Raw genomic sequence first — 25,880 nt, 5'->3', positions numbered from 1 at the left:
CAGCCACACACACACACACCGACGCAGCCACACACACACACCGACGCAGCCACACACACACCGACGCAGCCACACACACACCGATGCAACCACACACACACACCGATGCAACCACACACACTCACCTCGCCCAGGGACTCATCTTCAGAGCGAGGCCTCGGCTGATGCAGAATCCGGCCCCTCCTGTGGCAAACCAGAACTTCAGGGAAACCTGGAGACAAAGCATCGCATCAACACGCGGGAGTCCGGCTGCCATGCGCCATCAATATCCCCCCTACGGCACGGGCTGCTCTGATTGGCTGAGGTATACTAAGCCAGGGGGGCGTGGCAGTTACAGAGGGGGGGCGCGGCAGTTACAGGGGGGGTGCGGCAGTTACAGGGGGGGGGGGCGCGATAGTTACAGGGGGGGGGGGCGCGGCAGTTACAGGGGGGGTGCGGCAGTTACAGGGGGGGGCGCGGCAGTTACAGGGGGGGGCGCGGCAGTTACAGGGGGGTGCGCGGCAGTTACAGGGGGGTGCGCGGCGGTTACAGAGGGGGGGGGGCGCGGCAGTTACAGCGGGGGGCGCGGCAGTTACAGAGGGGGGGGGCGCGGCAGTTACAGAGGGGGGGGGGCGCAGCAGTTACAGAGGGAGGGCGCTGCTGTTACGGGGAGGGCACAGTGGTTACAGAGCGGGGGGCGCGGCGGTTACAGAGCGGGGGGGTGGCGGTTACAGAGCGGGGGGGTGGCGGTTACAGAGCGGGGGGCACGGCGGTAACAGAGCGGGGGGTGGGGGGGGCAGTTACAGAGCGGGGGGTGGGGGGGGCAGTTACAGAGCGGGGGGTGGGGGGGGCAGTTACAGAGCGGGGGGTGGGGGGGGCAGTTACAGAGCGGGGGGTGGGGGGGGCAGTTACAGAGCGGGGGGGGCAGTTACAGAGCGGGGGGCGCGGCGGTTACAGAGTGGGGGGGTGGCGGTTACAGAGCGGGGGGCACGGCGGTTACAGAGCGGGGGGGGGTGGCGGTTACAGAGCGGGGGGCGCGGCGGTAATAGAGCGGGGGGGGGTGGCGGTTACAGAGCGGGGGGCGCGGCGGTTACAGAGCGGGGGGGGGGGGTGGCGTTTACAGGGGGGGGGCACGGCGGTAACAGAGAGGGGGTGGGGGGGCAGTTACAGAGGTCCCGCACTCTTCCCGAAAGCATGTAAATTAAATGGCGGGAGCGCACGAGGCCTCAGTAACTCGCTTACCCGCTCTCCGGGTGACGTCACATGACCCCGCAGCGTCTTTTGACTCCGGATACCAGGTAGGGGGGGCGCGAGCTCCGGGGCTGAGCAGGCCGGGGGCGCAGGGCCAAAAGTTTGCGCACCCCTGTACTAGGCCATCATATAATCAGGAGGGCTCAACTAGGGTTCTCAAGAGCACCACCAACAGGTCAGGTTTTCAGGATATCCCTGCTTCAGCACAGGTGGCTCAATCAGTCCCTGCTTCAGCACAGGTGGCTCAATCAGTCCCTGCTTCAGCACAGGTGGCTCAATCAGTCCCTGCTTCAGCACAGGTGGCTCAATCAGTCCCTGCTTCAGCACAGGTGATGCAGTCTAAGACTGAGCCTCTGATTGAGCCACCTGTGCTGAAGCAGGGATATCCTGAAAACCTGACCTGTTGAGGACGGGAGTTGAGCCCCCGTGCATTATAATCTATTGCCTGTTCAGGTGTCCCAGGAGACGTCCCGTATAAGTGACCGGTATTTCCGTGACCAGCCCCCCTCCCCCCCCTGCTCACCGTGCCGTCGCCTTTCACGCTGTCCGGGGTCTCGATGGGATGATCCAGGCTGGGCCGCCCCACGTACACGTCCCGGATGTGCGAGAAGGCGGAGAGCAGGTCCCGGAGCGCGCGCAGGTTCAGGTAGTTATCATCATCCAAGTGACAGAACCACCTGTGTCCCAGGAACAGCACAAGAGAGTCACTATCGCAGGAACATCACAAGAGTCACTATCGCAGGAACAGCACAAGAGAGTCACTATCGCAGGAACATCACAAGAGAGTCACTATCGCAGGAACAGCACAAGAGTCACTATCGCAGGAACATCACAAGAGAGTCACTATCGCAGGAACATCACAAGAGAGTCACTATCGCAGGAACATCACAAGAGAGTCACTATCGCAGGAACATCACAAGAGAGTCACTATCGCAGGAACATCACAAGAGAGTCACTATCGCAGGAACAGCACAAGAGTCACTACCGCAGGAACAGCACAAGAGTCACTATCGCAGGAACAGCACAAGAGAGTCACTATCGCAGGAACAGCACAAGAGAGTCACTATCGCAGGAACATCACAAGAGAGTCACTATCGCAGGAACATCACAAGAGAGTCACTATCGCAGGAACAGCACAAGAGAGTCACTATCGCAGGAACATCGCAAGAGAGTCACTATCGCAGGAACAGCACAAGAGAGTCACTATCGCAGGAACAGCACAAGAGAGTCACTATCGCAGGAACAGCACAAGAGAGTCACTATCGCAGGAACATCACAAGAGAGTCACTATCGCAGGAACATCACAAGAGAGTCACTATCGCAGGAACAGCACAAGAGAGTCACTATCGCAGGAACAGCACAAGAGAGTCACTATCGCAGGAACATCACAAGAGAGTCACTATCGCAGGAACATCACAAGAGAGTCACTATCGCAGGAACAGCACAAGAGAGTCACTATCGCAGGAACAGCACAAGAGAGTCACTATCGCAGGAACAGCACAAGAGAGTCACTATCGCAGGAACAGCACAAGAGAGTCACTATCGCAGGAACATCACAAGAGAGTCACTATCGCAGGAACAGCACAAGAGAGTCACTATCGCAGGAACAGCACAAGAGAGTCACTATCGCAGGAACATCACAAGAGAGTCACTATCGCAGGAACATCACAAGAGAGTCACTATCGCAGGAAAAGCACAAGAGTCACTATCGCAGGAACAGCACGAGAGAGTCACTATCGCAGGAACATCACGAGAGAGTCACTATCGCAGGAACATCACAAGAGAGTCACTATCGCAGGAACAGCACAAGAGAGTCACTATCGCAGGAACAGCACAAGAGAGTCACTATCGCAGGAACATCACAAGAGAGTCACTATCGCAGGAACATCACAAGAGAGTCACTATCGCAGGAACAGCACAAGAGAGTCACTATCGCAGGAACAGCACAAGAGAGTCACTATCGCAGGAACAGCACAAGAGAGTCACTATCGCAGGAACAGCACAAGAGAGTCACTATCGCAGGAACATCACAAGAGAGTCACTATCGCAGGAACAGCACAAGAGAGTCACTATCGCAGGAACAGCACAAGAGAGTCACTATCGCAGGAACAGCACAAGAGAGTCACTATCGCAGGAACATCACAAGAGAGTCACTACCGCAGGAACAGCACAAGAGAGTCACTATCGGAGGAACATCACAAGAGAGTCACTATCGCAGGAACAGCACAAGAGTCACTACCGCAGGAACAGCACAAGAGAGTCACTATCGCAGGAACAGCACAAGAGAGTCACTATCGCAGGAACAGCACAAGAGAGTCACTATCGCAGGAACAGCACAAGAGAGTCACTATCGCAGGAACAGCACAAGAGAGTCACTATCGCAGGAACAGCACAAGAGAGTCACTACCGCAGGAACAGCACAAGAGAGTCACTACCGCAGGAACATCACAAGAGAGTCACTATCGCAGGAACATCACAAGAGAGTCACTATCGCAGGAACATCACAAGAGAGTCACTATCGCAGGAACATCACAAGAGAGTCACTATCGCAGGAACATCACAAGAGAGTCACTATCGCAGGAACATCACAAGAGAGTCACTATCGCAGGAACAGCACAAGAGAGTCACTATCGCAGGAACATCACAAGAGAGTCACTATCGCAGGAACAGCACAAGAGAGTCACTACCGCAGGAACAGCACAAGAGAGTCACTATCGCAGGAACAGCACAAGAGAGTCACTATCGCAGGAACATCACAAGAGAGTCACTACCGCAGGAACAGCACAAGAGAGTCACTATCGCAGGAACATCACAAGAGAGTCACTATCGCAGGAACAGCACAAGAGAGTCACTATCGCAGGAACAGCACAAGAGAGTCACTATCGCAGGAACATCACAAGAGAGTCACTACCGCAGGAACAGCACAAGAGAGTCACTATCGCAGGAACAGCACAAGAGTCACTATCGCAGGAACAGCACAAGAGAGTCACTATCGCAGGAACAGCACAAGAGAGTCACTATCGCAGGAACAGCACAAGAGAGTCACTATCGCAGGAACAGCACAAGAGAGTCACTATCGCAGGAACAGCACAAGAGAGTCACTATCTCAGGAACAGCACAAGAGAGTAACTGTCGCAGGAACAGCACAAGAGAGTCACTACCGCAGGAACATCACAAGAGAGTCACTATCGCAGGAACATCACAAGAGAGTCACTATCGCAGGAACATCACAAGAGAGTCACTATCGCAGGAACATCACAAGAGAGTCACTATCGCAGGAACAGCACAAGAGAGTCACTATCGCAGGAACATCACAAGAGAGTCACTATCGCAGGAACATCACAAGAGAGTCACTATCGCAGGAACATCACAAGAGAGTCACTATCGCAGGAAAAGCACAAGAGTCACTATCGCAGGAACAGCACGAGAGAGTCACTATCGCAGGAACATCACGAGAGAGTCACTATCGCAGGAACAGCACAAGAGAGTCACTATCGCAGGAACAGCACAAGAGAGTCACTATCGCAGGAACATCACAAGAGAGTCACTATCGCAGGAACATCACAAGAGAGTCACTATCGCAGGAACATCACAAGAGAGTCACTATCGCAGGAACATCACAAGAGAGTCACTATCGCAGGAACATCACAAGAGAGTCACTATCGCAGGAACAGCACAAGAGAGTCACTATCGCAGGAACAGCACAAGAGAGTCACTATCGCAGGAACAGCACAAGAGAGTCACTATCTCAGGAACAGCACAAGAGAGTCACTGTCGCAGGAACAGCACAAGAGAGTCACTACCGCAGGAACATCACAAGAGAGTCACTATCGCAGGAACATCACAAGAGAGTCACTATCGCAGGAACATCACAAGAGAGTCACTATCGCAGGAACATCACAAGAGAGTCACTATCGCAGGAACAGCACAAGAGAGTCACTATCGCAGGAACATCACAAGAGAGTCACTATCGCAGGAACATCACAAGAGAGTCACTATCGCAGGAAAAGCACAAGAGTCACTATCGCAGGAACATCACGAGAGAGTCACTATCGCAGGAACATCACGAGAGAGTCACTATCGCAGGAACAGCACAAGAGAGTCACTATCGCAGGAACAGCACAAGAGAGTCACTATCGCAGGAACATCACAAGAGAGTCACTATCGCAGGAACATCACAAGAGAGTCACTATCGCAGGAACATCACAAGAGAGTCACTATCGCAGGAACATCACAAGAGAGTCACTATCGCAGGAACATCACAAGAGAGTCACTATCGCAGGAACAGCACAAGAGAGTCACTATCGCAGGAACAGCACAAGAGAGTCACTATCGCAGGAACAGCACAAGAGAGTCACTATCGCAGGAACATCACAAGAGAGTCACTATCGCAGGAACAGCACAAGAGAGTCACTATCGCAGGAACAGCACAAGAGAGTCACTATCGCAGGAACAGCACAAGAGAGTCACTATCGCAGGAACAGCACAAGAGAGTCACTATCGCAGGAACATCACAAGAGAGTCACTATCGCAGGAACATCACAAGAGAGTCACTATCGCAGGAACAGCACAAGAGAGTCACTATCGCAGGAACATCACGAGAGAGTCACTATCTCAGGAACTTCACAAGAGAGCCACTATCGCAGGAACAGCACAAGAGAGTCACTATCGCAGGAACATCACAAGAGAGTCACTATCGCAGGAACATCACAAGAGAGTCACTATCGCAGGAACTTCACAAGTCACTATCGCAGGAACTTCACAAGAGTCACTATCGCAGGAACTTCACAAGAGTCACTATCGCAGGAACTTCACAAGAGTCACTATCGCAGGAACTTCACAAGAGTCATAATCGCAGGAACTTCACAAGAGTCACTATCGCAGGAACTTCACAAGAGTCACTATCGCAGGAACTTCACAAGAGTCACTATCACAGGAACATCACAAGAGAGTCACTATCGCAGGAACATCATAAGAGTCACTATCGCAGGAACATCACAAGAGTCACTATCGCAGGAACTTCACAAGAGTCACTATCGCAGGAACTTCACAAGAGTCACTATCGCAGGAACATCACAAGAGAGTCACTATCGCAGGAACATCACAAGAGAGTCACTATCGCAGGAACATCACAGTCACTAACATAGGAACATCACAAGAATCACTATTGCAGGAACATCACAAGAGTCACTATCGCAGGAACATCACAAGAGAGTCACTATCGCAGGAACTTCACAAGAGAGTCACTGTTGCGGGAACATCACAAGAGTCACTATTGCAGGAACATCACAAGAGTCACTATCTACCTGCGCACACAGGGAACCATGCTTATTGTATGTCCCGGCCTCCCACAGATGCCGTCACTACCTGCGCACACAGGGAACCATGCTTAGCGTATGTCCGACCTCCCAGAGACGCCGTCACTACCTGCGCACACAGGGAACCATGCTTAGCGTATGTCCCGGCCTCCCAGGGACGCCGTCACTACCTGGGCACACAGGGAACCATGCTTAGCGTATGTCCGACCTCCCAGGGACGCCGTCACTACCTGCGCACACAGGGAACCATGCTTAGCGTATGTCCCGGCCTCCCACAGACGCCGTCACTACCTGCACACACAGGGAACCATGCTTAGCGTATGTCCGACCTCCCAGAGACGCCGTCACTACCTGCGCACACAGGGAACCATGCTTAGCGTATGTCCCGGCCTCCCAGGGACGCCGTCACTACCTGCGCACACAGGGAACCATGCTTATTGTATGTCCCGGCCTCCCACAGATGCCTCACTATTTGCGCACACAGGGAACCATGCTTAGCGTATGTCCGACCTCCCAGAGACGCCGTCACTACCTGGGCACACAGGGAACCATGCTTAGCGTATGTCCCGGCCTCCCAGGGACGCCGTCACTACCTGCGCACACAGGGAACCATGCTTAGCGTATGTCCGACCTCCCAGAGTCGCCGTCACTACCTGCGCACACAGGGAACCATGCTTAGCGTATGTCCGACCTCCCAGAGACGCCGTCACTACCTGCGCACACAGGGAACCATGCTTAGCGTATGTCCGACCTCCCAGAGACGCCGTCACTACCTGCGCACACAGGGAACCATGCTTAGCGTATGTCCGACCTCCCAGAGACGCCGTCACTACCTGCGCACACAGGGAACCATGCTTAGCTATGTCCCGGCCTCCCAGGGACGCCGTCACTACCTGCGCACACAGGGAACAGTTCTTACTTCTTGGCAGACAGGACAAACTTGTCGTATTCCACGGCCATCTTGCAGCAGAGCGCCTGCCTGGTGTGCACTCCAGAGCAGTTTGTGTGCACCATCCGACTACCTGCAAAGAGGACACGTCAGTCACACGCCTGTCACACGCCAGTCACACAATCCCACCGGCTAACATTGCTGGCCATGGTGAAAAAATTAATTCTCTCACCATGTTACTCAGAAGGCTCCGTGAGTAAAGGCTCAGTGAGTAAAGGTTGAGTAAATGCTCAGCGAGTAAAGGTTGAGTAAATGCTCAGTGAGTAAAGGTTGAGTAAAGGCTCAGTGAGTAAAGGTTGAGTAAAGGCTCAGCGAGTAAAGGTTGAGTAAAGGCTCAGTGAGTAAAGGCTGAGTAAATGCTCAGCGAGTAAAGGTTGAGTAAAGGCTCAGAGAGCAAATGCTGATTAAAGGCTCAGTGAGTAAAAGCTTAGTAAAGGCTCAGTGAGTAGAGGCTCAGTGAGTAAAGGCTGAGTGTGACGGTAGGGGTAGCTGGCATCACAAAACTGTTATGAAGCACAGCTATCTACCCCTAAATCTATGTAACTTGGCCACCTGTGTAAGGCTTATTTTGGCCAAATGTACTTTAAATATCTGGGGAAGAACAGGGAATGTGTAAATGTATTTCCATGTCTGTAAGAATGTATTTCAAAGTCTGTATTTGTTATTCCCTGTAATGCAATCCCACAGTTTAGTGAATCAACATTGTTCTGTGATGTGATTTGGGAGTCAGCCCTGTAAAGTGTTAATTGGACTATGTGTACATTTGTTTAGAGGGGACTCTGATTTAATCAGGGCTGGGGATGGGCTCTTAGCACGCCCTCTGGCTGTTGTGGCACCAACCTAATCCATGCTCTGATTGTCCAGCAGCCCCCTCCCATGCAACAGATAGCCACAGAGGGCTATATAAGGGGTGCTGCTGGTCAGAGAATTGAGATCTACCTTCAGAGAGCATCTGAGAGCAAGAGAGACTAAGGCTTGTAATATAGTGGGCACACTTGCTGCGCCGTGCGCACGGCAGTGAGCGTGGAGCCAGCCGATAGGGGGGAAGATTCAGAAAAGTAAGTATTCGCGCCGCCTCTGTAATGTATGTATGTATGGGTGTGTGCAATGTTGATAAATATTTTATTCTTAGCAAGGTGTCTTTTTTTTTTTTTTAAATATATAATACAACACACACATACATACACACAGTCGCTCCCGGTAGCACAGAGCACCATACACACAAAAAGTGAGTAACGTGCACGCGCGTTCGCACAGGCGCCCGCACATACTATAGAACAAGCCTAAAAGAGACAGAGGCTGTGGGAAGGAGTTTGGATCTTTACAGTGACCAGCTGGAGATACAGGTCAGAGGGGCTGCTGTGTGATCAGCACTGATCCTGGACGAGAAGTGGACAGGGCAAACCTTCTTGAAGCAGGCACCTAGCGAGGCTAGAGTCTACTCCCCAGGCCCCTGCACCTAGCGAGGCTAGAGTGTACTCCCCAGGCCCCTGCACCTAGCGAGGCTAGAGTGTACTCCCCAGGCCCCTGCACCTAGCGAGGCTAGAGTCTACTCCCCAGGCCCCTGCACCTAGCGAGGCTAGAGACTACTCCCCAGACCCCTACACCTAGCGAGGCTAGAGTCTGCTCCCCAGGCCCCTGCACCTAGCGAGGCTAGAGTCTACTCCCCAGGACCCTGCACCCAGCGAGGCTAGAGACTGCTCCCCAGGCCCCTGCACCTAGCGAGGCTAGAGTCTACTCCCCAGGCCTCTGCATCTAGCGAGGCTAGAGTCTACTCCCCAGGCCCCTGCACCTAGCGAGGCTAGAGTCTACTCCCCAGGCCCCTGCACCTAGCGAGGCTAGAGTCTACTCCCCAGGCCCCTGCACCTAGCGAGGCTAGAGTCTACTCCCCAGGCCCCTGCACCTAGCGAGGCTAGAGACTGCTCCCCAGGCCCCTGCACCTAGCGAGGCTAGAGTCTCCTCCCCAGGCCCCCAGTTGGTATTGTATCTTGTTTTGTGCATCTTTGTTTTGTCTGCTGGCTGCCAGAATAAACTCCATTTTATTCTACAACCTTGTCCTGTCTGGTGCTAGGGATCCCAGTGGTTTCAGTGTAAAAGTACTGGTCTCCCATGACACAGTAAAGGCTCAGTGAGTAAAGGCTTAGTAAAGGCTGAGTAAGGGCTGAGTAAGGGCTGAGTAAGGGCCGAGTAAAGGCTCGCTGATCCCCACATCTCTCTCTGCTCTCAGGGATTACAGATTCCCACATCTCTCTCTGCTCTCAGGGATTACAGATCCCCCCACATCTCTCTCTGCTCTCAGGGATTACAGATCCCCCCACATCTCTCTCTGCTCTCAGGGATTACAGATCCCCCCAACATCTCTCTCTCCTCTCAGGGATTACAGATCCCCCCCAACATCTCTCTTCTCTCAGGGATTACAGATCCCCCCAACATCTCTCTCTCCTCTCAAGGATTACAGATCCCCCCAACATCTCTCTCTCCTCTCAGGGATTACAGATCCCCCCCAACATCTCTCTCTCCTCTCAGGGATTACAGATCCCCCCCAACATCTCTCTCTCCTCTCAGGGATTACAGATCCCCCCAAATCTGTCTCTGCTCTCAGGGATTACAGATCCCCCACATCTGTCTCTGCTCTCAGGGATTACAGATCCCCCACATCTGTCTCTGCTTTCAGGGATTACAGATCCCCCCCACATCTGTCTCTGCTTTCAGGGATAACAGATCCCCCCCCACATCTGTCTCTGCTCTCAGGGATTACAGATCCCCCCACATCTGTCTCTGCTCTCAGGGATTACAGATCCCCACATCTCTCTCTGCTCTCATGGATTACAGATACCCACATCTGTCTCTGCTCTCAGGGATTACAGATCCCCACATCTCTCTCTGCTGTCATGGATTACAGATACCCACATCTCTCTCTGCTCTCAGGGATTACAGATACCCACATCTCTCTCTGCTCTCAGGGATTACAGATCCCCCCATCTCTCTCTGCTCTCAGGGATTACAGATCCCCCCCATCTGTCTCTGCTCTCAGGGATTACAGATCCCCCCCATCTGTCTCTGCTCTCAGGGATTACAGATCCCCACACATGTCTCTGCTCTCAGGGATTACAGATCCCCCCACATCTCTCTCTGCTCTCAGGGATTACAGATCCCCCCAACATCTCTCTCTCCTCTCAGGGATTACAGATACCCACATCTCTCTCTGCTCTCAGGGATTACAGATCCCCCCATCTCTCTCTGCTCTCAGGGATTACAGATACCCACATCTCTCTCTGCTCTCAGGGATTACAGATCCCCCCCATCTCTCTCTGCTCTCAGGGATTACAGATCCCCCCATCTCTCTCTGCTCTCAGGGATTACAGATCCCCACATCTCTCTCTGCTCTCAGGGATTACAGATCCCCCCATCTGTCTCTGCTCTCAGGGATTACAGATCCCCACATATGTCTCTGCTCTCAGGATTACAGATCCCCCCACATCTCTCTCTGCTCTCAGGGATTACAGATCCCCACATCTCTCTCTGCTCTCAGGGATTACAGATCCCCACATCTCTCTCTGCTCTCAGGGATTACAGATCCCCACATCTCTCTCTGCTCTCAGGGATTACAGATCCCCACATCTCTCTCTGCTCTCAGGGATTACAGATCCCCACATCTCTCTCTGCTCTCAGGGATTACAGATCCCACATATGTCTCTGCTCTCAGGGATTACAGATCCCACACATGTCTCTGCTCTCAGGGATTACAGATCCCACATATGTCTCTGCTCTCAGGGATTACAGATCCCCCCACATCTCTCTCTGCTCTCAGGGATTACAGATCCCCCCACATCTCTCTCTGCTCTCAGGGATTACAGATCCCCACATCTCTCTCTGCTCTCAGGGATTACAGATCCCCACATCTCTCTCTGCTCTCAGGGATTACAGATCCCCCCACATCTCTCTCTGCTCTCAGGGATTACAGATCCCACATATGTCTCTGATCTCAGGATTACATCCACGCACACCTTTCTATTCCCAGTATATCTCCTCACATTGTATCTGTCGCAGTGCGGGACGCGACGCCTACCTGCTTTCTGCCGCAGTTCCTGGTCTTCCCAATCCGTGAATATAAACGTCTGGGAGTTTTACGGGAAAATAGCACAAATTAGCAATCTGCTAATCAGACATTAATTACACAATAATCCCCCCGCCCACCAAATCCCAGAGAGGGAACCAGCTCCGGTATACCCCATCCCTCCCTCCCCCTCTCCCCATCCCTCCCTCCCCCTCTCCCCATCCCTCCCTCCCCATCCCCTCTCCCTCCCTCCCCATCCCCTCTCCCCATCCGTCCTCCTCCTCTCCATCCCTCCCTCCTCCTCCTCTCCATCCCTCCCTCCTCCTCATCCTCTCCATCCATCCCTCCCTCCTCCTCATCCCTCCTCCTCTCCCGTTCCCATCCATCCCCCCTCCTCTCCCCTCCCCATCCCTCCTCCTCCTCCTCTCCCATCCCCATCCCTCCTCCTCCTCCTCCTCTCCCATCCCCATCCCTCCTCCTCCTCCTCTCCCATCCCTCCTCCTCTCCCATCCCCATCCCTCCTCCTCCTCTCCCATCCCCATCCCTCCTCCTCCTCTCCCATCCCTCCTCCTCCTCTCCCCATCCCTCCCTCCTCTCCCCATCCCTACCTCCACATACCACCCTCCTCTCCCCATCCCTCCCTCCATCCCTCCCTCTCCCCATCCCTCCCTCTCCCCATCCCTACCCCCCCCCATCCCTACCCCCCCCCCATCCCTACCTCCCCCCCATCCCTACCTCCCCACCATCCCTACCTCCCCACCATCCCTACCTCCCCCCCATCCCTCCTCCTCTCCCTCCTCCCCAGGTCTCTACCCCCCCCCGCCCCCTCACCTGCTCTTTGCCCGGAGATCCAGGTTTGCATGAGGAGATCCAGGCGACTCTTGTGATATTTCTTTGTGGTTTTCACTGCAATAAACACATCGTTCACCTCCAGCGTGTCCCTCGGCGGCGGCTGATCCTGCCGCCGGGCTCCCTGCTCCGGGCTGTGACCAGGCCGGGAGCCTCCATGTGGGGTGGTCAGCGCTGGGCCCAGCTGTGCTCACAGGCCGGCAGAGGACGTGGCTGAGGGGATTCACGCTGCCGCCACGGGCTCGGAAACTGAGGTATGAGGAGGAGGAGGGCGGCACAGAACGACACAGACAGCAGGAAGCCGGTCTTACTGAGCCCGAGGCCCGACACCTTCATCCTTCAGCCCTCCGGGGGCTGCGCTACCGTCATCCAGCGGAGGCATCGCAGGAACTGGGGGGACAGGGGGTGGGTCACACGGGCCTGCGTGCATGTATATCGGGGTGTGGGGCAGGGGGGGATATCGGCGTCTGGGGATGGGGAAGGCGGTATATCGGGGTCTGGGGAAGGCGGTATATCAGGGTGTGGGGAGGGGGGTATATCGAGGTCTGGGGAGGGGGGTATGTCGGGGGAGGGGGGTATGTCGGGGGAGGGCGGTATATCAGGGTCTGGGGATGGGGAAGGCGGTATATCGGGGTCTGGGGAAGGCGGTATATCGGGGTCTGGGGAAGGCGGTATATCAGGGTCTGGGGATGGGGAAGGCAGTATATCGGGGTGTGGGGAGGGGGGTATATCGGGGTGTTGGGAGGGGGGTATATCGGGGTGTTGGGAGGGGGGTATATCAGGGTGTGGGGAGGGGGGTATATCGGGGTGTTGGGAGGGGGGTATATCAGGGTGTGGGGAGGGGGGTATATCGGGGTCTGGGGAGGCGGGTATGTCGGGGGAGGGCGGTATATCGGGGTCTGGGGGGGGTGTATGTCGGGGTCTGGGGAGGGGGGTATGTCGGGGTCTGGGGAGGGGGGTATGTCGGGGTCTGGGGAGGGGGGGTATGTCGGGGTCTGTGGAGGGGGTCTGCGGAGGGGGGGTAAGTCGGGGTCTGTGGAGGGGGGGTAAGTCGGGGTCCGTGGAGAGGTATGTCGGGGTCTGTGGAGGGGGGGTATGTCGGGGTCCGTGGAGAGGTATGTCGGGGTCTGTGGAGGGGGGGTATGTCGGGGTCTGTGGAGGGGGGGTATGTCGGGGTCTGTGGAGGGGGGGTATGTCGGGGTCTGTGGAGGGGGGGTATGTCGGGGTCTGTGGAGGGGGGGTATGTCGGGGTGTAGGGGGGGCGGTATGTCGGGGTGTGGGGGAGGGCGGTATATCGGGGTGTGGGGAGGGCGGTATATCGGGGTGTGGGGAGGGCGGTATATCGGGGTGTGGGGAGGGCGGTATATCGGGGTGTGGGGAGCGGTATATCGGAGTGTGGGGAGCGGTATATCGGAGTGTGGGGAGCGGTATATCGGAGTGTGGGGAGCGGTATGTCGGGGTCTGTGGAGGGGGGTATGTCCGTGTCTGTGGAGGGGGGGGTATGTCCGTGTCTGTGGAGGGGGGGTATGTCGGGGTCTGTGGAGGGGGGGTATGTCGGGGTGTAGGAGGGGGGGTATGTCGGGGTGTAGGGGGGGCGGTATGTCGGGGTGTGGGGAGGGCGGTATATCGGGGTGTGGGGAGGGCGGTATATCGGGGTGTGGGGAGGGCGGTATATCGGGGTGTGGGGAGGGCGGTATATCGGGGTGTGGGGGAGGGCGGTATATCGGGGTGTGGGGAGGGCGGTATATCGGGGTGTGGGGAGCGGTATATCGGAGTGTGGGGAGCGGTATATCGGAGTGTGGGGAGCGGTATATCGGAGTGTGGGGAGCGGTATATCGGAGTGTGGGGAGCGGTATATCGGAGTGTGGGGAGCGGTATATCGGAGTGTGGGGAGCGGTATATCGGAGTGTGGGAAGCGGTATATCGGAGTGTGGGGAGCGGTATATCGGAGTGTGGGGAGCGGTATATCGGAGTGTGGGGAGCGGTATATCGGAGTGTGGGGAGGGGGGAAGCGGTATATCAGGGTGTGGGGAGGGGGGAGCGGTATATTGCAGTGTGGGGAGGGGGGAGAGCTATATCGGAGTGTGGGGAGCGATATATCGGGGTGTGGGGAGCGGTATATCGGAGTGTGGGGAGCGGTATATCGGAGTGTGGGGAGCGGTATATCGGAGTGTGGGGAGCGGTATATCGGAGTGTGGGGAGCGGTATATCGGAGTGTGGGGAGCGGTATATCGGAGTGTGGGGAGGGGGGAAGCGGTATATCAGGGTGTGGGGAGGGGGGAGCGGTATATTGCAGTGTGGGGAGGGGGGAGAGGTATATCGGGGAGTGGTATATCGGGGTGGGGGAGCGATATATCAGGGTGTGGGAAGGGGGAGCGGTATATCGGGATGTGGAGGGGCAGTATATCGGTGTGTGGGGGGGGCGGTATATCGGGGCGGGCGGTATATCGGGGGGAGCGGTATATCGGGGGGAGCGGTAGGGCTCCTGCCGGTAACGTGATCCGGACACTCACCCTCCGGTCTCACAGTCCCCGGTGCGGACTGAGTCTCCGCGGTTCGTCACTGCGCGTTACGTCATCACGCTGGCAGGGTTCGGGAATTTGCCGGAAGTGTTGGGGTTGTGACCCGGAAGGGAACGTACGGGCCTGAGCCGCTGAGAGGAGGAAGATGCCTCTACCGGTGCAAGTGTTCAACCTGCAGGTAGGTGTGTGTGGTGTGTGTGGTGTGTGTGGTGTGTGTGGTGTGTGTGGTAGTCAGTCAGTCAGTCAGTCAAACTGAGGGACCTCTCGTGTGTGTGTGTGTGTGTGTGTGTGTGTGTGTGTGTGTGTGTGTGTGTGTGTGTGTGTGTGTGTGTCGTACTGAGGGACCGCTCTCCCGGTGTGTGTGTCAGACTGAGGGACCTCTCTCGTGTGTGTGTGTGTGTGTGTCAGACTGAGGGACCTCTCCTGTGTGTGTGTCAGACTGAGGGACCTCTCCTGTGTGTGTGTGTCAGACTGAGGGACCTCTCCTGTGTGTGTGCGTGTGTGTCAGACTGAGGGACCTCTCCTGTGTGTGTGTGTCAGACTGAGGGGCCTCTCTCGTTTGTGTGTGTGTGTGTGTGTCAGAATGAGCTCTCTCGTGTGTGTGTCATACTGAGGGACCTCTCTCGTGTGTGTGTGTCAGACTAAAGGACCTCTCTCCTGTGCGTGTGTGTGTCAGACTGAGGGACCTCTCTCGTGTGTGTGTGTGTGTCAGACTGAGGGACATCTCTCGTTTGTGTGTGTGTGTGTGTGTCAAACTGAGGGACCTCTCTCGTGTGTGTGTGTGTCAGACGGAGGAACCTCTCTCCTGTGTGTGTGTGTGTGTGTGTCACACTGAGGGACCGCTCTTGTGTGTGTGTGTGTGTGTGTCATACTGAGGGACCCCTCTCCCTGTGTGTGTGTCAGACTGAGGGACCCCTCTCCTGTATGGGTGTGTGTGTGTCAGACTGAGGGACCCTCTCCTGTGTGTGTGTGTGTGTATGTATATATATATATATATATATATATATATATATATATATATATATATATATATATATATTACAGGTCAGTGAGATAGCTGTGTGCCTGCTGACATCTCTATTTCTAATCAGGGAGCCCCATATGTTTGCACATGTAGCAGCAGTATGTACCTGGGGCTTTAGCACAAATTATGAAGCGTGCCCTTCACCCACGCCTGCCCTTCACCCACGCCTGCCCTTCTCACACGCCTGCCCTTCTCACACGCCTGCCCTTCTCACACGCCTGCCCTTCTCACACGCCTGCCCTTCTCACACGCCTGCCCTTCTCACATGCTTGCGATTTACACAGCATGAGGAGGAGCAGTGTATCGGCAGGGTTCTCGCTCTAAGTGGTGAATAGTCCTACTCAGTAGAGATGTGAGATCGTGATCTGTAACTCCGAGCATTGGGATCCAGATGATCCTTGTCAGTTTCTCCAAATGTTTAAAGACATGTCTTGTATTTGTGTATAATAACACTCCAAGCGGTGAGGTCTGTGCTTAACGTGGATTTCCTGCCTGTGACATGACTTGTCCGCTGCCCAGCGTGCTCTGCTCAACATTGTTACCCCGGGAGCAGATAACAGACTGACTGCTGTTTCTCCCTTTATCAGGCCAGCTCTGTGTCAGGGTCTGGGGGTGCAGAGAGTCAGGACAGGATGAGAGATAGCTCCAACCCCAGCTCAGCCTCCTCATCAGTGACAGATCTGTACTGCACCCCCCACAGCAGTAGGTCAGACCTCTTCCTCCCGTGTACTGCTGGAGACTTCAGCCTGAGTGCCAGCTTATCTGCCTGCACGCTGCTATACGAGGTATTAAGGAGGGACGGGCTCCAGCACCGGGCACCTTCTCTGCTCAGTGGCACATTCAGCGCTGAGCGGAGAAAACATTGCAACTTCAGCAAAAGAGCATTGTGTAAAAGTATAGCCAGAGCAGAATAACCAGTCAGTGACGCTGCAGGGATCCCCTCTCTGTGCCTGGCGTATTGTCCTATTGTGTGCTCAGATCTGCTCTCCGGCTGCCCATGTGCTGTAGCTTCTTTGTACGCAGCTTGGATCCCGTGTGGTCTGCCGGAGCAGGGGGCGGTGTGTGTATATATAGGTAAAGCACCGCCCCCTCCCAGATCCACCGTCCTCATGAAGGGAAACCCGAATGCCACGTTTCTTTTGGTGCCTGATTATTTCCATAACGTGACTTCCCTTCACACTATCACTTGTGCGCTGTATTGATCTTGTGCTCTGAGCCGTGGGTGCGTATTCCTGCGGTGTGCCACGTGCAGGGTTGAGCAGTGGCCTGGGGAATGCGCCTGACTCGGCGCCTTGTGCCCACAGGGTGCCGTGGAGCCCATGCAGATCGATGCCGACCCTCAGGACGACCAGCAGAATGTGCCCGACATCAACTACGTGGTGGAGAACCCGACGCTGGTATGTGGTGCGGACATGGCGTGTGCTGCGTGTTGTCATGTAAGGCGTGTCATGTCTGTCTCTTGAGAAGCGTGGTACAGTATGTTGGAGATGTCGGGTGCATTGACTTTGGGATACAAAGCATGTGTGGAAGGAGCACCGTTTGTGATGCGCTTCGCAATGTGCGTGCACCCAACGCGCTGTCTGCGTGTGTTAGCGCGTCGCGCTGTCTGCGCGAGCTGTCGCGCTGTGTCTGCGCGTGCTGGCGTGTCGCGCAGTATGTCTGCACGTGCTGGCGTGTCGCGCTGTGTGTCTGCGCGTGCTGGCGTGTCACGCTGTGTGTCTGCACGTGCTGGCGTGTCGCGCTGTGTGTCTGCGCGTGCTGGCGTGTCGCGCTGTGTGTCTGCACGTGCTGGCGTGTCGCGCAGTATGTCTGCGCGTGCTGGCGTGTCGCGCAGTATATCTGCGCGTGCTGGCGTGTCGCGCTGTGTGTCTGCGCGTGCTGGCGTGTCGCGCTGTGTGTCTGCGCGTGCTGGCGTGTCGCGCAGTATGTCTGCGCGTGCTGGCGTGTCGCGCTGTGTGTCTGCACGTGCTGGCGTGTCGCGCAGTATGTCTGCGCGTGCTGGCGTGTCGCGCTGTGTGTCTGCGCGTGCTGGCGTGTCGCGCAGTATGTCTGCGCGTGCTGGCGTGTCGCGCTGTGTGTCTGCGCGTGCTGGCGCGTCGCACTGTGTGTCTGCGCGTGCTGGCGTGTCGCGCTGTGTGTCTGCGCGTGCTGGCGTGTCGCGCTGTGTGTCTGCGCGTGCTGGCGTGTCGCGCTGTGTGTCTGCACGTGCTGGCGTGTCGCGCTGTGTGTCTGCACGTGCTGGCGTGTCACGCAGTATGTCTGCGCGTGCTGGCGTGTCGCGCTGTGTGTCTGCGCGTGCTGGCGTGTCGCGCTGTGTGTCTGCACGTGCTGGCGTGTCGCGCAGTATGTCTGCGCGTGCTGGCGTGTCGCGCTGTGTGTCTGCGCGTGCTGGCGTGTCGCGCAGTATGTCTGCGCGTGCTGGCGTGTCGCGCTGTGTGTCTGTGCGTGCTGGCGCGTCGCGCTGTGTGTCTGTGCGTGCTGGCGTGTCGCGCTGTGTGTCTGTGCGTGCTGGCGTGTCGTGCTGTGTGTCTGCGCGTGCTGGCGTGTCGCGCTGTGTCTGTGCGTGCTGGCGCGTCGCGCTGTGTGTCTGCGCGCGCCCGCCTGTCGCCTGGTCTCCTCCTGTTCCGGGGTCTCAGGGTCTCCCGTGGTCTCTGCAGGATCTGGAGCTGTACGCCTCTAGCTACAGTGGCCTCATGCGCATTGAGAGGCTGCAGTTCATCGCCGATCGCTGCCCTCAGCTGCGCGTTGAGGCTCTGAAGATGGCGTTGTCCTTCGTGCAGAGAACGTTTAATGTGGACATGTACGAAGAGATCCACCGCAAGCTGTCCGAGGCCTCCAGGTACCGCGCAGGTGTCACGTCTTTATAGTTTAAATATCCACCCCTCCCCCTTCGTCCTCTCGCCGCCGAGATGGGAGCAGTGTAGGTGAGGGAGATGGGAGCAGTGTAGGTGAGGGGGATGGGATGGGGGGGATGAGGGGGATGGGAGCAGTGTAGGTGAGGAGGATGGGAGCAGTGTAGGTGAGGAGGATGGGAGCGGTGTAGGTGAGGGAGATGGGAGCGGTGTAGGTGAGGGAGATGGGAGCAGTGTAGGTGAGGGGGATGGGATGAGGGGGATGGGAGCAGTGTAGGTGAGGGGGATGGGATGAGGGGGATGGGAGCAGTGTAGGTGAGGAGGATGGGAGCAGTGTAGGTGAGGAGGATGGGAGCAGTGTAGGTGAGGAGGATGGGAGCAGTGTAGGTGAGGAGGATGGGAGCAGTGTAGGTGAGGAGGATGGGAGCGGTGTAGGTGAGGGAGATGGGAGCAGTGTAGGTGAGGGGGATGGGAGCAGTGTAGGTGAGGAGGATGGGAGCGGTGTAGGTGAGGAGGATGGGAGCGGTGTAGGTGAGGGGGATGGGAGCAGTGTAGGTGAGGGGGATGGGAGCAGTGTAGGTGAGGAGGATGGGAGCAGTGTAGGTGAGGAGGGAGCAGTGTAGGTGAGGGAGATGGGAGCAGTGTAGGTGAGGGACATGGGAGCAGTGTAGGTGAGGGGGACGGGAGCAGTGTAGGTGGGGGGGATGGGATGAGGGATGGGAGCAGTGTAGGTGAGGAGGATGGGAGCAGTGTAGGTGAGGGGGATGGGAGCAGTGTAGGTGAGGGGGATGGGAGCAGTGTAGGTGAGGAGGATGGGAGCAGTGTAGGTGAGGGGGATGGGAGCAGTGTAGGTGAGGGAGATGGGAGCAGTGTAGGTGAGGGGGATGGGAGCGGTGTAGGTGAGGAGGATGGGAGCGGTGTAGGTGAGGGGGATGGGAGCAGTGTAGGTGAGGGGGATGGGAGCAGTGTAGGTGAGGGGGATGGGAGCGGTGTAGGTGAGGGAGATGGGAGCGGTGTAGGTGAGGGAGATGGGAGCAGTGTAGGTGAGGGGGATGGGAGCGGTGTAGGTGAGGGGGATGGGAGCGGTGTAGGTGAGGGAGATGGGAGCGGTGTAGGTGAGGGGGATGGGAGCGGTGTAGGTGAGGGAGATGGGAGCGGTGTAGGTGAGGGAGATGGGAGCAGTGTAGGTGAGGGGGATGGGAGCGGTGTAGGTGAGGAGGATGGGAGCAGTGTAGGTGAGGAGGATGGAAGCGGTGTAGGTGAGGGGGATGGGGTGAGGGGGATGGGAGCAGTGTAGGTGAGGGGGATGGGAGCAGTGTAGGTGAGGAGGGAGCAGTGTAGGTGAGGGAGATGGGAGCAGTGTAGGTGAGGGGGATGGGAGCAGTGTAGGTGAGGAGGATGGGAGCAGTGTAGGTGAGGGGGATGGGAGCAGTGTAGGTGAGGGGGATGGGAGCAGTGTAGGTGAGGGGGATGGGAGCAGTGTAGGTGAGGAGGGAGCAGTGTAGGTGAGGGGGATGGGAGCAGTGTAGGTGAGGGAGATGGGAGCAGTGTAGGTGAGGAGGGAGCAGTGTAGGTGAGGGAGATGGGAGCAGTGTAGGTGAGGAGGGAGCAGTGTAGGTGAGGGGGATGGGAGCGGTGTAGGTGAGGGGGATGGGAGCAGTGTAGGTGAGGAGGATGGTGTAGGTGAGGAGGATGGGAGCGGTGTAGGTGAGGAGGATGGGAGCGGTGTAGGTGAGGGGGATGGGAGCAGTGTAGGTGAGGGGGATGGGAGCAGTGTAGGTGAGGGGGATGGGAGCAGTGTAGGTGAGGGGGATGGAAGCGGTGTAGGTGAGGGGGATGGGGTGAGGGAGATGGGAGCGGTGTAGGTGAGGGGGATGGGAGCAGTGTAGGTGAGGTGGATGGGGTGAGGGGGATGGGAGCAGTGTAGGTGAGGGGGATGGGGTGAGGGAGATGGGAGCAGTGTAGGTGAGGGGGATGGGAGCGGTGTAGGTGAGGGGGATGGGATGAGGGGGATCGGAGCAGTGTAGGTGAGGGGGATGGGGTGAGGGGGATGGGGTGAGGGGGATGGAAGCGGTGTAGGTGAGGGGGATGGGGTGAGGGAGATGGGAGCGGTGTAGGTGAGGGGGATGGGAGCAGTGTAGGTGAGGGGGATGGAAGCGGTGTAGGTGAGGGGGATCGGAGCAGTGTAGGTGAGGGGGATGGGAGCGGTGTAGGTGAGGGGGATGGGAGCAGTGTAGGTGAGGGGGATGGGAGCAGTGTAGGTGAGGAGGATGGGAGCGGTGTAGGTGAGGGGGATGGGATGAGGGGGATGGGAGCAGTGTAGGTGAGGGGGATGGGAGCAGTGTAGGTGAGGGGGATGGGGTGAGGGGGGTGGGAGCAGTGTAGGTGAGGGGGATGGGATGAGGGGGATGGGAGCAGTGTAGGTGAGGGGGATGGGGTGAGGGGGATGGGAGCAGTGTAGGTGAGGGGGATGGGGTGAGGGAGATGGGAGCAGTGTAGGTGAGGGGGATGGGATGAGGGGGATGGGAGCAGTGTAGGTGAGGGGGATGGGGTGAGGGGGATGGGAGCAGTGTAGGTGAGGAGGATGGGAGCAGTGTAGGTGAGGGGGATGGGAGCGGTGTAGGTGAGGGGGATGGAAGCGGTGTAGGTGAGGGGGATGGGGTGAGGGAGATGGGAGCGGTGTAGGTGAGGGGGATGGGGTGAGGGGGATGGGAGCAGTGTAGGTGAGGGGGATGGAAGCGGTGTAGGTGAGGGGGATGGAAGTGGTGTAGGTGAGGGGGATGGAAGCGGTGTAGGTGAGGGGGATGGGGTGAGGGAGATGGGAGCGGTGTAGGTGAGGGGGATGGAAGCGGTGTAGGTGAGGGGGATGGGGTGAGGGAGATGGGAGCAGTGTAGGTGAGGGGGATGGGAGCAGTGTAGGTGAGGGGGATGGGAGCGGTGTAGGTGAGGGGGATGGGGTGTGGGAGATGGGAGCAGTGTAGGTGAGGGGGATGGGAGCAGTGTAGGTGAGGGGGATGGGGTGAGGGAGATGGGAGCAGTGTAGGTGAGGGGGATGGGAGCGGTGTAGGTGAGGGGGATGGGAGCAGTGTAGGTGAGGGGGATGGGGTGAGGGAGATGGGAGCAGTGTAGGTGAGGGGGATGGGAGCGGTGTAGGTGAGGGGGATGGGATGAGGGGGATGGAAGCGGTGTAGGTGAGGGGGGTGGGGTGAGGGAGACGGGAGCGGTGTAGGTGAGGGGGATGGAAGCGGTGTAGGTGAAGGGGATGGGGTGAGGGGGATGGAAGCAGTGTAGGTGAGGAGAATGGGAGCGGTGTAGGTGAGGGGGATGGGAGCAGTGTAGGTGAGGAGAATGGGAGCGGTGTAGGTGAGGGGGATGGAAGCGGTGTAGGTGAGGGGGATGGGGTGAGGGGGATGGGAGCAGTGTAGGTGAGGGGGATGGAAGCGGTGTAGGTGAGGGGGATGGGGTGAGGGGGATGGGAGCAGTGTAGGTGAGGGGGATGGAAGCGGTGTAGGTGAGGGGGATGGGTTGAGGGGGATGGGAGCAGTGTAGGTGAGGGAGATGGGAGCAGTGTAGGTGAGGGGGATGGGAGCGGTGTAGGTGAGGGAGATGGGAGCAGTGTAGGTGAGGGGGATGGAAGCGGTGTAGGTGAGGGGGATGGGGTGAGGGGGATGGGAGCAGTGTAGGTGAGGGGGATGGAAGCGGTGTAGGTGAGGGGGATGGGGTGAGGGGGATGGGAGCAGTGTAGGTGAGGGGGATGGAAGCGGTGTAGGTGAGGGGGATGGGGTGAGTGGGATGGGAGCGGTGTAGGTGAGGGGGATGGAAGCGGTGTAGGTGAGGGGGATGGGGTGAGTGGGATGGGAGCGGTGTAGGTTAGGGGGATGGAAGCGGTGTAGGTGAGGGGGATGGGGTGAGGGGGATGGAAACAGTGTAGGTGAGGTGGATGGGGTGAGTGGGATGGGAGCAGTGTAGGTGAGGGGGATGGGGTGAGGGGGATGGAAGCGGTGTAGGTGAGGTGGATGGGGTGAGGGGGATGGAAGCGGTGTAGGTGAGGGAGATGGGAGCAGTGTAGGTGAGGGGGATGGAAGCGGTGTAGGTGAGGTGGATGGGGTGAGTGGGATGGGAGCGGTGTAGGTGAGGGGGATGGAAGCGGTGTAGGTGAGGTGGATGGGGTGAGTGGGATGGGAGCAGTGTAGGTGAGGGGGATGGGGTGAGGGGGATGGAAGCGGTGTAGGTGAGGTGGATGGGGTGAGGGGGATGGAAGCGGTGTAGGTGAGGGAGATGGGAGCAGTGTAGGTGAGGGGGATGGAAGCGGTGTAGGTGAGGTGGATGGGGTGAGTGGGATGGGAGCGGTGTAGGTGAGGGGGATGGAAGCGGTGTAGGTGAGGTGGATGGGGTGAGTGGGATGGGAGCAGTGTAGGTGAGGGGGATGGGGTGAGGGGGATGGAAGCGGTGTAGGTGAGGTGGATGGGGTGAGGGGGATGGAAGCGGTGTAGGTGAGGGAGATGGGAGCAGTGTAGGTGAGGGGGATGGAAGCGGTGTAGGTGAGGTGGATGGGGTGAGTGGGATGGGAGCGGTGTAGGTGAGGGGGATGGAAGCGGTGTAGGTGAGGTGGATGGGGTGAGTGGGATGGGAGCAGTGTAGGTGAGGGGGATGGGGTGAGGGGGATGGAAGCGGTGTAGGTGAGGTGGATGGGGTGAGGGGGATGGAAGCGGTGTAGGTGAGGGGGATGGAAGCGGTGTAGGTGAGGTGGATGGGGTGAGTGGGATGGGAGCGGTGTAGGTGAGGGGGATGGAAGCGGTGTAGGTGAGGTGGATGGGGTGAGTGGGATGGGAGCGGTGTAGGTGAGGGGGATGGAAGCGGTGTAGGTGAGGTGGATGGGGTGAGTGGGATGGGAGCGGTGTAGGTGAGGGGGATGGAAGCGGTGTAGGTGAGGTGGATGGGGTGAGTGGGATGGGAGCGGTGTAGGTGAGGGGGATGGGAGCGGTGTAGGTGAGGGGGATGGAAGCGGTGTAGGTGAGGGGGATGGGGTGAGTGGGATGGGAGCAGTGTAGGTGAGGAAATATTTGAAAGGTCCCTTTGTTCTCGGAAATAGAAAGAAAATCTCTTTATTTTGAGAACACATTTAATTAGATTTACTAAACGTTTTCAGACTTATTCTATATCACGATATGTCGTTATTGCAATACATTTCCCAATATCGTTATTTTGATATTGCCCAGCTCTACCCCCACCCCCTCTTCTCCCTGCTTCTGTCCTCTTCTCTCTGCTTCTGTCCTCTTCTCTCTGCTTCTGTTCTCTTCTCCCTGCTTCTGTCCTCTTCTCTCTGCTTCTGTTCTCTTCTCCCTGCTTCTGTCCTCTTCTCTCTGCTTCTGTCCTCTTCTCTCTGCTTCTGTCCTCTTCTCCCTGCTTCTGTCCTCTTCCTCTCTCCGACACGTGTCTAATCTCTCCCCTTCTTTCTCTCCGCACAGGGAGCTGCAGAACACCCCGGACGCCGTCCCGGAGGGGGCAATTGAACCCCCTCCACTGGACACGACCTGGGTGGAAGCGACCCGCAAAAAAGCTCTACTGAAACTAGAGAAACTGGACACTGATCTGAAGAACTACAAAGGAAATTCAATCAAGGAAAGCATCCGGTGAGAGCCGGGAGCCGGGGCGCATGGAGGGAGCCGGGGCGCATGGAGGGAGCCGGGGCGCAAGGAGGGAGCCGGGGCGCAAGGAGGGAGCCGGGGCGCATAGAGGGAGCCGGGCGCATGGAGGGAGCCGGGGCGCAAGGAGGGAGCCGGGGCGCAAGGGGAGACCAGAGCCGAACGTGGGAGCCGGGGCGCAAGGAGGGACCTGAGCCGGGTGTGGGGGAGGGGGTGTAGGAGCCGGGGGAGGGGGTGCAGGAGCCGGGGCGCAATGATTGATCTGAGCCGGGGGCGGGATGCCAGGGCGCACAGGAGGGAGCCGAACTAGTGCGTGGGGGGGGTGCCGAGGCGCAGGGGAGGGACTGAAGCTCAGGGGCGCAGCTTGCATCGTGGTGCCTCCGAGTATTGGGCATGTTGGGTGTCCTGTGATATTGGATTTGTCCCTTTCCTTCAGGAGGGGACACGATGATTTGGGAGATCATTATTTGGACTGTGGGGACCTGAGCAACGCCTTAAAGTGCTACTCGCGGGCCCGGGACTACTGCACGAGCGCCAAAACACGTCATCAACATGTGCCTGAATGTCATCAAGGTGCGACTCTGACACAGCCGGAGACACCTCCTCCCTCTCCTCTCCGGTCCCTCTCACTGCTTGCGACCTGTCTCTTCTCACAAAGCCTTGTTTCCTCCCCACAGGTCAGTGTTTATCTCCAGAACTGGTCCCACGTTCTCAGCTATGTCAGGCAAAGCGGAGTCCACTCCTGAAATTGCAGAGGTAAGCTCGTAATCCCCCAACCAAGGGTTAAGCCAACGTAATCCCCTAGCACCCCTCCCCCAACTCAACCTTCCCTCCCCCAACTCAACCTTCCTTCCCTCTCCCCAACTCAACCTTCCTTCCCTCCCCCAACTCAACCTTCCTTCCCTCCCCCAACTCAACCTTCCTTCCTCCCCCAACTCAACCTTCCCTCCCCCAACTCAACCTTCCTCCCCCAACTCAACCTCCTCCCCCAATTCAACTTCTTCCTCCCCCAACTCAACCTTCCCTCCCCCAACTCAACCTTCCTTCCCTTCCCCAACTCAACCTTCCTTCCCTCCCCCAACTCAACCTTCCTTCCCTTCCCCAACTCAACCTTCCTTCCCTCCCCCAACTCAACCTTCCTTCCCTCCCCCAACTCAACCTTCCTTCCCTTCCCCAACTCAACCTTCCTTCCCTCCCCCAACTCAACCTTCCTTCCCTTCCCCATCTCAACCTTCCCTCCCCCAACTCAACCTTCCCTCCCCCAACTCAACCTTCCCTCCCCCAACTCAACCTTCCTTCCCTCCCCCAACTCAACCTTCCTTCCCTCCCCCAACTCAACCTTCCTTCCCTCCCCCAACTCAACCTTCCTTCCCTCCCCCAACTCAACCTTCCTTCCCTCCCCCAACTCAACCTTCCTTCCCTCCCCCAACTCAA

General features: G+C 57.4%; 2 protein-coding genes across 2 annotated transcripts in view; one reads left to right on the top strand and one right to left on the bottom strand.

The window, feature by feature from the left end:
- Positions 1-121: 121 nt before the first annotated feature.
- Positions 122-15,059, bottom strand: RFNG (RFNG O-fucosylpeptide 3-beta-N-acetylglucosaminyltransferase). Its single transcript, XM_075579721.1, is given in 7 exon segments — positions 122-211; positions 1,754-1,907; positions 7,468-7,570; positions 11,567-11,626; positions 12,395-12,578; positions 12,581-12,793; positions 14,917-15,059. Coding segments are annotated over 6 exon segments (750 nt in total). The 5' UTR covers positions 12,740-12,793; positions 14,917-15,059.
- GPS1 (G protein pathway suppressor 1) overlaps positions 14,977-25,880 on the top strand; it is a 27,555-nt gene continuing 16,651 nt past the window's right edge. Inside the window, 9 exon segments of the mRNA XM_075579991.1 lie at positions 14,977-15,103; positions 16,537-16,734; positions 17,254-17,346; positions 18,607-18,788; positions 24,270-24,434; positions 24,883-24,982; positions 24,984-25,019; positions 25,124-25,168; positions 25,170-25,202. Coding sequence (XP_075436106.1) covers positions 15,071-15,103; positions 16,537-16,734; positions 17,254-17,346; positions 18,607-18,788; positions 24,270-24,434; positions 24,883-24,982; positions 24,984-25,019; positions 25,124-25,168; positions 25,170-25,202 — 885 coding nt within the window. The 5' untranslated portion in view covers positions 14,977-15,070.

Source organism: Ascaphus truei, chromosome 22 (genome assembly GCF_040206685.1).
Source record: "Ascaphus truei isolate aAscTru1 chromosome 22, aAscTru1.hap1, whole genome shotgun sequence".
NCBI classification, from domain to species: Eukaryota; Metazoa; Chordata; class Amphibia; order Anura; family Ascaphidae; genus Ascaphus; species Ascaphus truei.
Note: the sequence above shows the minus strand (reverse complement) of the source record. Positions and strands in the feature narration are given on the sequence as shown.